At 41.2% G+C, this 13273-nt stretch overlaps 1 protein-coding gene across 2 annotated transcripts in view; it reads right to left on the bottom strand.

Annotated features, from left to right (window-relative positions):
* Positions 1–912: 912 nt before the first annotated feature.
* dpysl3 (dihydropyrimidinase like 3) overlaps positions 913–13273 on the bottom strand; it is a 33341-nt gene continuing 20980 nt past the window's right edge. The window contains exons 9-14 of one of the 2 annotated variants that reach the window (XM_080040593.1): positions 12940–13096; positions 11674–11815; positions 10148–10318; positions 6765–6944; positions 4933–5104; positions 913–2726 (exon numbers count right to left, since the gene is read on the bottom strand). In XM_080040593.1, coding sequence (XP_079896719.1) covers positions 2632–2726; positions 4933–5104; positions 6765–6944; positions 10148–10318; positions 11674–11815; positions 12940–13096 — 917 coding nt within the window. In that variant the 3' untranslated portion in view covers positions 913–2631. The remainder of the gene's footprint in view (positions 2727–4932; positions 5105–6764; positions 6945–10147; positions 10319–11673; positions 11816–12939; positions 13097–13273) is intronic. The other variant, XM_080040594.1, reaches the window with a different exon arrangement.

Raw genomic sequence — 13273 nt, 5'->3', positions numbered from 1 at the left:
AATTAGTAGACTACATACAACAGACCTAGTGAGAAGACACAACTTTATAGTGCGTAGGCTAGTCGTCCACACTCTGGTCAAATGCCACTTTGTGCTGCCCCTGGTGGCCGCAATATGTGCCTACTTGGTTGAGGTATTGTGGTAATGCCATGAGGACTGAATCACGTTTTCTTTTCTTTTTTTCTATTCTTGTATAGACTAGTTAGGAGATTTGAAATCAGAGATAGGCTTATCCGGCTGAGTTAACCCAATTGTGAAACGTTGTGCCCTGTGAAATGAGGTCAAGTGTTTTTAAAATGCTGGAGCTAATACTGGTGTCAATCAAACCTCATCCCATGTTGCTTAGATTATCATCAACTGAAACCTCTACACTCTTAGATTGTTCCCACAGTGAGTCACAGGCATGAGTCACTGTCTAAATAAATGAGCTGTTCACACACTGTCTAAACAGAAAGATAACACTGTGTCCCTCAAAGTGCAAACTATAGGCATATACAAACCAGGAAAATATGTTGATACTGACATTTAGGCCTGTGGAGTTTTAAGCAATTCTGATTTATTTAGAAATTAGACTTGACACATGTAATTAATCTGTGAGTATTTTGAATAGACAGCAAATTATGTCTACATTAAAACATCATAGGACTACAAAAAAGGCTGTATTAGATGAAGGGCCATACACAAACTAACTGAAAAGTTAATTAATGAAACAGGAAAATGTTTGATGATTTACAGCAGGCCTAGGATACAGTACGTTTTCATGTCAAATTAATTGCAGCCTATTTTTATATTTAAAATAAAATTATAGTGAAAACTGTCATTTGATGTCTCTTTCTTAAAATAAACTATTAATTAGCAGAGGCTTATTTGCATACCTCATTTGATTGTATTATGAATAAGAGATCCCAGTCAGTCAGTTGCAACTCATGTTTATTCAGGAAACAAATCATACCTCAACAACACACCTTATTTTTGACCTGCCATTTCTGGGTTTTTGATACATCAGTAAAAAAGAAACAACATAAAATCAATAACAAAGGTTCTCAAACCAACATAAATACAACAAATCACCACGTGTGCCTGCCTTGGAGTCTGCCACACCACTGCCAAATTTAAAAACGCCGCCAGCTCCTTCCCTCCCTCCCCCAACATTGGGACAGCGACAAAATAAAAGCTTCCCTTGCTGCACTGCACCGCAATCCTCTGCCTTATCAGAAAACAGCAGAGACAATAAAAAAGCTCTCTAGAGACCCCCAACGCGATCAGATCCAGAGTGAAGTAGGTGATTTTGGACCCACAGTTCTATTCAGGCTGATGTTATAATAAGTATTGGCCACAATTGCATTAGAGGGCTATGATGGACCGGCGAGGGAATGATGGTCTTCCCCTCATCCTAAAATGAGAGCCCAGTTTGTCCGCAATGAAAAAAGTAAAGACAGAAGTGAAGTGCTGTTCTCTGAAAGCAGGTTTTTGTTACTTGCTAATTTCATTGCATCGGTTTTTTTTTCGTTTTGTTTCTTTTTTTGTTGCCCTTGGTTGCAAAGCTCTTCATTACAAGTTATGGTAGAGCTTCAAGGACAGTCGAGTTCATTCATACTTCTTGTGAACAGGTTTGTTTTATTTATTTTTTCAAGATGATTTCAGAGTGACAAGAGCAGGCAATTAGTTAGAAGCAAATGCAAAGGACGGTTTCTTAACATGTTCTTTTGTAATAGAGTAGAATTTATTTTTTCTATTTTGTTTAGTTACACAAGATCTTTTCTTGACACATTGGTCCATCGCCTTTTTTTAAACATCAATTATGCAATCAATCCATTATGGGGATAATTTCAAGCATCTTTAGAAGAGGGTGGCAAAAGGATCATGGATCACGTCGCCCATGTTAATGTGGCCCATGCAGCTCCATGTCCAACAGCGATCCTGCTCTAAGATTTGATAAATGCCTTTTTACTTGGTCCAATAAACCCAAACAGGCTGCAACAACACCATTCACAAAGCTACATTACATTTACCGCACATACAATGCCACCTAGACCTAATCAACGGTACCGCATGGTAATACATGTCTAGTTTGGGATCTACTGTTATGTTTTGCTGACTGTGGAGAGAAACCAGGCTATACTGAAAAAAGGGGGTGACATTGAAAGCCAGCCAGGATGAAAGAACCATAGCATCATTCTGAGAAAAAGCTGTATCCATTTTCCTTTGAGAACGCAGTTTGTTTTTCTTTGTTGGTTGAATGTGACGGTGTGCAGTTTTACTGGTGTATTTTCCCATAAAGCAACACACCAAATGGACATGTTGGTATTGTATTTGTGGTGAATTCTATACTGAGACGAAGTGAGGCTAGAAGTGGCCATGTTTATTGTGCTTCGGTGATAACTTTAGTTATTTTAGAAGCAATTCCAAACCACAACCGGGAATTCCCCAGGAAATTGGATACTGTTCTCATCAGAGCAAGGTAGCATTGTGACAGGTAAGGCATGAGGATTCAGTGTTTTGCTCTTTTAACTTTAAACTTTTAACTAATCATGGTCCTATGCATCTCCTCCTCCTTTCCTCCCTCCCTCCCTCCCTCCTTCAAGCCTGCATTCTGGCTGCTGTCCTTTTCTGGGTGCGTGGTCCTGCCGTTTAGCTGAGGGATGTGATGTTGGAACGACCACCGGGGGGCACTACAATACGACGACCGGCCGGCCTGATGGGGATGTCATCTGGGGTGGGGGGACCTGGCAAGAGAGAAAAGGGAGAGAAAGATGAAGAAAGTTGTATGGAAAAATGGCACACGAGGCAGGAATGAGAAAGAACAGAGGGAGGATGATCCAACTTGAATTGTATGTATGTACTGTTGCTATCCATGAACGAAAAGGGCCAATCGCTATATGGGTATTTGACAACACAAGTACTTATTGATTAAAATCATGTAGTAAACTTGTAGGACTATACAGATGATGATGATGATGATGATGATGAAAGTTACTCATTTTGCTTTCCTCTGGAAACTACTACTGGTAACCTCTGTCAATCCTTCCACACTTACCCAACACAGAGTAGCTTTCATAGCACGTCATAGCACACGGATAATTGCGGTCATACACTTTCATTATTACTTTCCAGGCACCAGAGGTTTTTCAAGGCACATCATTATTGTTTATGATTAATGGAAGGTGTCTCTGAGATGGCCCGGGCAAAGTGCAAATTTTGCATAAAGCATGGGGGTTTCCAACGGATGAACCAGGGACATCAACTGCAACCAATTAGTGCAAAAATGGAAAGTGTAATGATGTCAGACTATGATACACTGCATCAAAGTCTTCTCCATCTCCTCCCAGACAAGTTAATCCACCCTGCAGGTGGTGGCCCTTAAAAAACTCAAATAAGATAGGAGCCTGACTCACTCTAAGAATACACACACACATGCACACAATTCTGAAACATACATAACTGGTTACAAAGCCTGGGAATCTAGGAGCAGCCATACTCCCTGCTCTAAATTCATGTACTCATATGTGGAAATTCTTTCCAGTGGAGGTCACCTTCTTTTTTTATCGATGAGTTATCACACATCAACTACGCTTGTAAAGACAGGTTGCACAACACAGCCAAAGGCTTAGCATTCTGTGGACCTCTGTTTCAAAAAGGGGTTGTTTATTTTTACAAATACAACATGCATTCACAAAGACAACGAATACTGTGGTGAGAACAGCTGCATAGTTGTTCCAGTTCAAAAAAAAGTTTACCTTGAGAAGTTTGGACAGGGAGCACACAGTAACTAGCTACAGTAGCACGTGTTCTGTTTGATTATAAAACAGTGGAAACATTGACTATCTCATCCGTGCGTTTCACTTTTTGGTACCCTGACAAAATTATTCTTACGTCTGTCTTCTAAATTCAAGCTAATGCAATGCTGACCTTACTTATACGGGCACAAGTGAGACCGTCACTCAGCAGCTCTGCATAATGGAACAGATGTTCAATGTGAATATATGGTGTTGTGGTCTCTCACATTAGTTAGGCTTCCCTAATAGACCATGTCCAGATGCCAGCACTGAAATGTTGTATGCTGTATGTTTTACGCCATGAGCCAAAATTCATATCCAGTGTGACTTACAATCGCAAACGAGGGGGAAAAAAATCTGCATTTTTTACTGTAGCTAACTTGACATTACAAAAACTCTGCACTTAGAGGTCGCAGTTTCCTAAGAGTGATCAAAAGGATTTTATTTGTGAAGTGTGAGACTCTATTGTATTGTAGTGCACTCTATTCTGTCACGGAGGATTTCAGATGAAACTATAATCCCTTTAGAGGAAGGGATTAACGGTGCATTTTTTAGATATGAGTAAGAGAGAGTGAGAGAAATAGTCTTTGCATCATGAATGTGGGTCAAAAGAGAGTTTGTATGGCTTTAATCAGTGGTAATGTTGACCTCATCTCAAACAAAACCAAGCCAGAAGAAATTTAAAAACATACATTTTACCTAATAGTGTCTGTATTGTGTCTCATTTGCTCAAAAGAGCTAAGGCAGCCAACTCAATGACATGCATAAACAGGAAAATGGTCTAAAGTGTACAAATCCCTTCACAAAGGAGTGTGTTATTATGCAGAGAAATGAATACCACACTGTGCACATCATACAGTTTGAAACAGGATAAGAGATTATTGGGTAAGCCAGCATCAGGCTTGAGGCATATCACTGGGACTGTGAATGCATCATTCAATAAGAGCACATACTAAAAAAATCACACAACTGTTGTCCTTCACAGCATGACATAGTAGCTGAGTTGATATACAACGGTGGTGGATTTACTGATCCTGCTTTCTCCTTCGAGGTTTCTGAAAACATTATGAACCAATACAGACCAAAGACAGATGAAGTAAGTACTGGCTGATAGATAGGAGGGGGGGGGGGGGTTGTATTAAGAAGCTGGCCTCACCGTATGGTGCAGGATTACCTGCTAGGCTAAATGCAGTATGGTGCAGGTTTCTGACAGGCTGCTTGGTGGGAGAGGTACGTGCTGAGGCAGAAGGTGTACCACCACGGGACATGGAGAATTCAGACACCGGGCCGTCGTACATCCCCCTGGGTACTGCCCTCAGGACTGCCAGCTACAGGACACAGAGAGACAATGCGGTGTTTAGTATCACAAAAGGTTTGAATGATGACAAAAAAAGAACATTTATATTTCTTCTTACCTGTAATTGTATATGTTTCGATATATTGCCCATATTCTCACCTCTAGGAATCTTGACATACGATTTCAGAGACCCCTATAGTGGACCATAGTCACCATACCACTTCTTAATCTTGCCGTTGGTTAAAAGGTATAATTTCCCTGCCTCACCCCCATTGTTGCAGTGGCTATGTGCTTACATAAGACAGGATAAGATATAACTGTACATATTCATCCCGAAGGAAATTGTAAGTAGCTAGCTTGCTGTCTAGGTAGCTAGTTTAATACAGTTAGTTAGTTTTAAACATTATGGTAAACAAGGAATAATTCTCACTCTAAATGATACCAAGTCCACACCTGTTTACCATTAAATGGTTGTTTTCGGGCAACTGTTTGTGTCGGAATTATATATGCATTTTTCAGAGAGCCTTCTTCCTGCTCTGAACCAGTTCCAGATTCTCTCTCTCTCTCTCTCTCTCTCTCTCTCTCTCTCTCTCTCTCTCTCTTACACACACACAACATAAGTAGTCACACGCCCCACAAACTGAAGCAGAAGAAGCAGTATTTGTATGTTTTCAAAGCAGCACTTCATCCCAGTAGTGAACAGGCCTGTCTGTCTATCTGTCTGTCTGTATGTCTGTCTATGGCGTGACTTTATAAGTGGAAACTTGGAAGCTCTGTTAAGAGTTAAAAAGAGACATCTGTGAATGAAGAAAGCATAACAGTGACTGCTACCAAGGCAAACAGTAGACTGTTACTACCACTCCATTTTCTCGTCACCAGCACGCTTCAAATTAGGAAATGGTTTGACAATGAGATTTCCTTTTTTATAGATTGTTTTCTGAGGAGGCACAGCCACACAGTGAAGCTACACACCATGAAGCTCTCTGTGTTGGTGGGAACCACCAGCATGTCCCTTATAAGGAGGCATTTGTTGTATACATGAATGACTACATGTTTTCTGTGGAAGTATTCATTCAATACCACATTATAAATTAATTTCTTAAAGGTTTAGTGTTTGTTTTTCAATTAATGAAACAGCACATTTCACACTTACAATATTATTTTTCATTATCATACAAGTCTTCCAATAGTTTCCATGTTTTCGATGAGTATATAGCTGTATTGAAATGGATTGAGATGCAGATGTGTGTAGGTACCATGAACAAAAAACACTATTGTTTTTTATTTAACACTTAAAAGCGCAGACAGTGCCCTGTGGCCGAACCTTGGAGGCTGATGTCAGCATTACTGTATCGCCCCCGCATCCCACTTTGCTGCCATCAAGCCTCCCGCCCTGTTTTCTCTCCATCATTGCAATTTTCTATTTCAGGCCTAACTACCATACTTCCGTTCCTTGCTTACAATCCTGAAGAGCTTGACTCCCACTTCCCCTTCTTATCTTTCCTCACTGCATTGTGTGTGGCTTTTTCCATCGACCTTCTCTTTCTGTATCGATTGCTTTTGTCTGTGTCTGTTCTGCAGTATCTACAATAATACAGTTTTAAAAAGGACATACATGATACGTACACCTGCATCAAGAAAAGGAGTGCTGTGTAAATAGTGGGTTGAAGCAGAACCTGTATTGACTGTACCTGTTTCCTGGCTTTAATTCGCTTGTAGGCAAAGTCAGGGTAGGGAGTGCAGGGAATGAAGCGACCCACGCCAGAGATGACGTGCAGGTTCCCGTCTTCCAGAACGATCTTCCCCTGGCAAATCACCACCAGAGGCGCTCCACGCAGCTCCATGCCCTCAAAGACATTGTACTCAGCAACCTGAAGCACAGATATATAAAGCATTAGATACTGGTGGAGAAATGAGCTTGTCACGGCAGCAAAAGCAACAGAATTTACCAAGGGGAAAAAATATGCAATAGAAATGTACAAAAGCTATGAAACATATATGTTGAGTGAATGTGTCTAGCAAAAAAGGAAAAACAGTACATATAAAGACAGAAGGAAAAGAGTTAAAAATGGTATCATGGTAAGTCTTCAATAGAGCTTCTTGTCAAATAAGCCTGACTTTTAAAACCTAATTAGTCATATCATACCATGTCATATCAAACCCCTTAAAGTGGACACACTGTTTAAAGGGTAGATGAGAGACAAGAAGTGGAGGCAAAAAACTCTCTTGCCCTTCTACCCTCTCTTAATCCCACGCTATTATCCTCTTGTTCTTTATCGTTCGTCCCATTGTTTCTTATATGATTGTGTGGCATGTTCAGCTGCCACTATCCAGCTGGAGTTCAATGCTTCTGTATTACTTGTACTCACTACCTCGTTCTCTCACTCTTTCCACGCTTGCTCTTTCCAGTTGTCTGTCGTCTTCATTAATTTGCCCCTCTTTCTGTTCTTTTTCTATAATCCTCTGACTTTCCCTCAGTGATGGTCCCCTCCCCTCATTCCATTGTTGCTTATTTCCTCTGCACACGGCCCTGTTTTCTGCTGCTGTCCAAATTCAGGCCAGAACAGGACATAGCTAAGTCTCACCGGTGCCAAAGATGATGTCATGGCTAAGAGTGTGTCTCAGTGTGTGTGTGTGTGTGTGTGTGTGTGTGTGTGTGTGTGTATCTATGTATTTCTATGTTGACAACAGCAAGTGATACAGGCCAGATGTGGGACTTACTAATAACACACTATAGGACACAGCACAGTCTAAAGGTTCTGCTACAAAGTGTGCTGGTAAACAACAGGCCGCTCCTGTTTGGACCGGGATTTCAACTATCCACTAAATTAGATGTATTGGAACTGGGAGCTGCCGTGCTCTCTTTTTCTTTATTTTATCTGGAAAGACGACCAGCAGGAAATGAAAGGGTGACATCATTATGTAAGAACCCCCGAGTCCTCAGTGGACATATTCCACATTTGGAGAAGGCATATGATTAGTCCACTTCTCTCTATCTCTGTGTAGCAATGTTATTTATCGCTATGCAACAACTGCTTTAAAGCACAGATAAGTAAAAATCTACAAGCTTCACTTCATCATTAAGAGCAACACACACACACACACATACAGTGCAAGTAAATCCTTCTCTCACGCACGTACTGTATTTCTGCATGAGCAGGATTTGTGCTGCTTTGCTGCTTACGTAAGCCTCAATTTCCTGTGCGGACACTTCCACTGCTGCCGTGCGGCCTGTTTGAGATCCTCTAATGTCTTATTAATGGTAGTTACCTCATTACTCACATGTGCCAAATGTACTATGCACACATTATATACGTAAAATGTGTGTGTGAGTGTGTCCGTGTGTGTGTGTGAGTGTGTGTGTGTGAGAGAGAGAGAGAGAGAGAGAGAGAGAGAGAGAGAGAGAGAGAGAGAGAGAGAGAGAGAGAGAGAGAGAGAGAGAGAGAGAGGATGTATATGTTTGTGTGTGTCTTTGTGAGGCCCTTGTCTCAGAGTGCGGACAAAGAAAAGAACATGTTCGATGGGATAATATGTAGTTTCACTTGTTTTCAGTTTAACTCTGAACACATGACAATTGGCTAAACTTGCTCCATTTCAGGAGAACATTAAGTGTAATTCAAGGAAGTTATTGAATCACATGTCCGGACTTATGTCTCAGAATTTCAATGGAGAAAATCCCCCTGTTGGAACTGTTTTATTGCGTTTGTAAATAGCTAGACGGACAGTTACTGGGGCCAGTTCAAAAGATGTTTCCAACTATTGAGGCCACCAAAGCACTCCATACAACTACTCCATACCAAAATTGCAAAGTGGATAGCAAAGGAGGATAAAGGAGTCAATGGTGGTCAAGTAACACTTCCAACTCTTCAGATTGCAGATTGAGCTAAATGTTTCCCATGAAATCAGATGTCTTATGACCAAAGCTGTTTTTTTTTTCTTTTCCTAGAAGCGAAGTGTACAGATGTTCCAAATCTCTGGGGTTCATAAAACTATTGGAAATACTAGTATTTTTTGTTACACAATCCTGTGAAATGAATGACATCCTTTTAAACCCACTGTGGTTGTCCAATCATGAAAGTATTTTGGATGATGATCTGTGTCTTATGTGAACATGATATAGAGGAAGGAAATAGCTCTTGATTATACACCACATAGATTCCCTGCTGGTTTAGTGTACAGTGTGTTTTGGGGGAATGTTTGCACTACATACATAATCTGTTTCTGTTTTCGGATAAACCCAGCGCATCTGTGTAATCCGTTTTTGTCCAAATCATGACATCAGTCACTGCTGAGGATTTTGGGATTTGGTGAGGCTGAGCTTTACGTTGAGAGCTGGTCATGTGGGCAGTGCGGGGCGAGTCGTATTAGCAGTGAACATCCACTGAGACTTCATTTCCGTTCGGAGGAACTGAGAACTTTCTGGAAGGGAGTCAAAAATGTGCTATCTCTCTCTCTCTCTCTCTCTCTCTCTCTCTCTCTCTCTCTCTCTCTCTCTCTCTCTCTCTCTCTCTCTCTCTCTCTCTCTCTCTCTCTCTCTCTCTCTCTCTCTCTCTCTCTCTCTCTCTCTCTCTCTCTCTCTCTCTCTCTCTCTCTCTCTCTCTCTCTCTCTCTCTCTCTCTCTCTCTCTCTCTCTCTCTCTCTCTCTCTCTCTCTCTCTCTCTCTCTTTCTAACCCTCTCTCTCTCTCTCCCTCCCCGTCTCCTGCTCACATACACACACAGATGTTAACGCTTATCTCTTATCTCATTTTATGCTTTGCTGTCTCCTTAAAACTGAGACATATTTTCTGCACAACAGAACGAGTGGATGTAGGTCACCAGGACCACCGTAACATTAACAGCATTGACGTTATCCACGAGAAAGTCCCTTCAATTTTGGTGTACTTTCCCTCTGCATTGTATCCACTCCAGCCAAGTCAGACTGACATGACAGGGTGGGGAAACATGTGGTTTCACAAGCTTAAATGTAAACGTAAAAAAAAAAAAATCCCCAAACCATAAATTGCATTAAATTGAATTAAAGGAAACTTGGAACAAATATGAGCACAAACTCCGACCAGTGCAGTTTGTACATACTGAGTTGTGTGTCTTGGCAGTGATGGTGCGGATGGCGTCTGTGTCCCAGATGACCAGGTCGGCATCAGAGCCCACAGCGATCCTACCCTTGCGAGGGTACAGGTTCAGGATCTTAGCCGCATTGGTGCTGGTGACTGCCACAAACATGTTCTCATCCATCTTGCCTGTAGTCTAAGAAGGAGCATAATATACAAGTATAGTATTAGTATTAGTGAAGGACTTGGCTTTGTCAAAAGAAGGGTGACTGGTTACTGGATAAATTGTTCTACCTTTCGCCTTGTAGGTAAATGCATGTTGCTTGTAGTTACATGGGTTTATGTAGCTCTAGTTAGATTACATTGAGATGACATTCCCCTTTCAATATAGCTACATATGTCTCATCTTCATTACATGTAGTCATTTATTTTGTTTTGTTGTGTTTTTCTTATTCCCATTGATAAAATAGTAAAAACAAAGACTACAATAAGAAAAATACTATGAGCAACATATAATAGGTATAGGATTGAATGAGAAGATCCATGCCACTGTCATTTATGTGCATTACTCTTGGAGCTGTCCGCAGGATGCCATTAGCTTAGCTTCGTATAAAGAAAGAGAACTGGCGGAAAGTGGCTGCCACGGCTCTGTACAAGACTTAATATGAAAAATATGCCCAGGCCAGCAGCACATCAAAAGGCGGCAGTGAGTCCAAGTTTGAGGTAAGCCTGGATTTAAAAGGAAATTATTTATAGGAAGTAGATTCAGTTGAAAATTTTTAAAAGCAGCCCATCCACGCTTTTATAGGCAGCCCAGCAATCCACAGCGGCCTAGAAAACCTACATGCTCTGTGTCTGTCAGCAGTACACTGATGTAAGGATAACGAGAGGGAAGGAAGAGGAAAGAAATGAGGGCAGCATACTGGGTCCCAGGGTCAAGGAGAGGACAGATATTGAGATAGAAATGGAAAGGAGAATGTGCAGGCAGAGACAGTGACAACAAGACAGTGAGATAAAGCTGGAAAAGGAAGGAAGAGAGAGAGAGAGAGAGAGAGAGAGAGAGAGAGAGAGAGTAAAAGCTGCGGATGTCAGGGGGAAAAAAGTGAAAGGCAGATGAAAGGAGGGAGATAAAGAACAGTGAGACAGAACTAACAGTTCAAACTGAGCAAACAGCAAAGACGGGAGATAGCTGGATTAAAACAAAGCTATAGGGCTTGAATCGTGATTTTCCTTAGCCAAAAAAATTAGAAAAGTGAATCAAGATTACATTACAGGTCATATAGCAGACATGCTTTTATAGCAGGTATAGGCAGTAAGCATTAAAGGGTTGTGCCTTTAAGGACCCTCACTGGATTTGCCCCGCCCCTGACGGTTCCCCCATATACCAAAGGCAGTGGTGTTATACCTATTGAACTATCCAGCTGACTTGAAGATAAAGTAAAAGTCTAGTATACTGTCTATCTGCATGTTTCTCTCTCGTTATTCTTTGCTTTTCATTACTTCATTTAAGAAAAGGAAAAAGGAAAAAAACATCCTAGCGGTGCTGCTCACCACAGCTTTGTCCCAGATGAGGGTCATCCTCTCCTCCACTCCGTTGACACCTTCTGGGATCTGAGTGAAGTCGTCCTTGCCAATGGCCTTCTGGGCCACACTGAAGGTACAGTGAGCACTGCCAGTCACACTCAGGTCTCCACTGTGGAGACAAAGAAAAACAAAGGAAATACAGAGTTACAAAGGAATTATACTTTGGTATTATCTGTAGTCCCCAAGGGAAAGATGATAATTTACTTTAGCAGAGGAGGCTCAACAAATCAGGACAAGGACTGTGAGTAATTTAGATATGCTTGGCGCCAGATTTCGTTCTTCCATTACTAATGTTTCCTGTTTCTATGCTGTTGTCATCAGACGATTACCTGCCAGAATGTATCATAGGCAACTTAAAAATCAAAATGTTCCCCTCATTTTCTCGTCCAGGTTCCTTTACTTTGTACATTAAGACTCATTTAAAACAAGCTTCATGTCTTCCCAAGGCTCTTGAGCATAGTGCCTCTGTGTGGGAGCTAATATTTTCTTTTTCGTCATTCATTTTCTACGATTTCTAACTCACAAAATGGCCTGCTCAAGGGAGCTCACCTTCTGATGAAGGACGTTTTGGAGAATAAAAGCAAAATCTAAAGCAAAGCATAGTAATTCAATCAGGCATGCTTCATTTGCTGCTACTAGTATGGTATTCATATGTGTCAATAGAACCTGCACAGTCAAGGTATATATATTTTTTAAGGGAAACCTGGGCTATAAAAATATGTTTGCGTTGTGTTTAAAAAAAAATTAAAAAAGATATCAGTGCAGCACAAATATTCTTATAATAAAGAAAACAGCAGGCCCGGCATTTTCAAATTTAATATAGTTTCTGAGAGAAATTAATCTAGCAAAAATGATTTTTTTTTCTGCATTCATCTCTTGTTCACACTCAAGTCCCGTTGGTGGCGGTAATACCCCTACAAGTTGGTTTGCCAACCGCCAACATACCCTAAAGAAGATGAAGAAGAACAAAGCTAACGACAAGAAACCACCCTTTATAATAGGTCCATGTAAACCACCAATTACGGATAAACTATGGACAAAAGGAGTATCCATCGTGGATCTAACAGATTGGATTTATTGCACAAAGACCCTGAAAAGAAGAAAGAGTTCCAGGCTGGATAGAAAAGCTTATGTAAGGGCTACAATCTCACCGATGACTGCATCGGAACCGCACAGCTGTTAGCTTTCTGGAGCCTAACAGCCTAACCAAAATGGAGGTGCTGTGATGCGTACCTGGACAGCAGTGTGTTCAGATAGTCTGGAGTGGTGGGGTCAGGGCTAAGAGGAGGAGATGTTACGAAGGAAGCCGCCTTGGCCCAGTTCTTGCTCCAGTAATGTGTCCCGTCGGTCCCCAGGCTGGCCGTGATTGGCTCCCCAAACACAACATTTCCTGGGAAAGAAATGAATGCTTACAATCAGTTAGGTAGCCTACCAAATGTAGAGTGATTCTTGGAAAAAATAATTAAAAACCGCATTGTTTCATCAATCAAGCCTGATTAATTTGTCAGCAGTTTAATCTCACTAAAAGCGTTGGTAATTCATTGGAGTGTTTTGCAGAAAAGGAACA

The sequence above is a fragment of the Ammodytes marinus genome, assembly GCF_949987685.1.
Source record: "Ammodytes marinus genome assembly, chromosome: 14".
NCBI classification, from domain to species: Eukaryota; Metazoa; Chordata; class Actinopteri; order Uranoscopiformes; family Ammodytidae; genus Ammodytes; species Ammodytes marinus.
The sequence above is the reverse complement of the archived record's forward strand: the minus strand, read 5'-3'. Positions and strand labels throughout refer to the sequence as shown.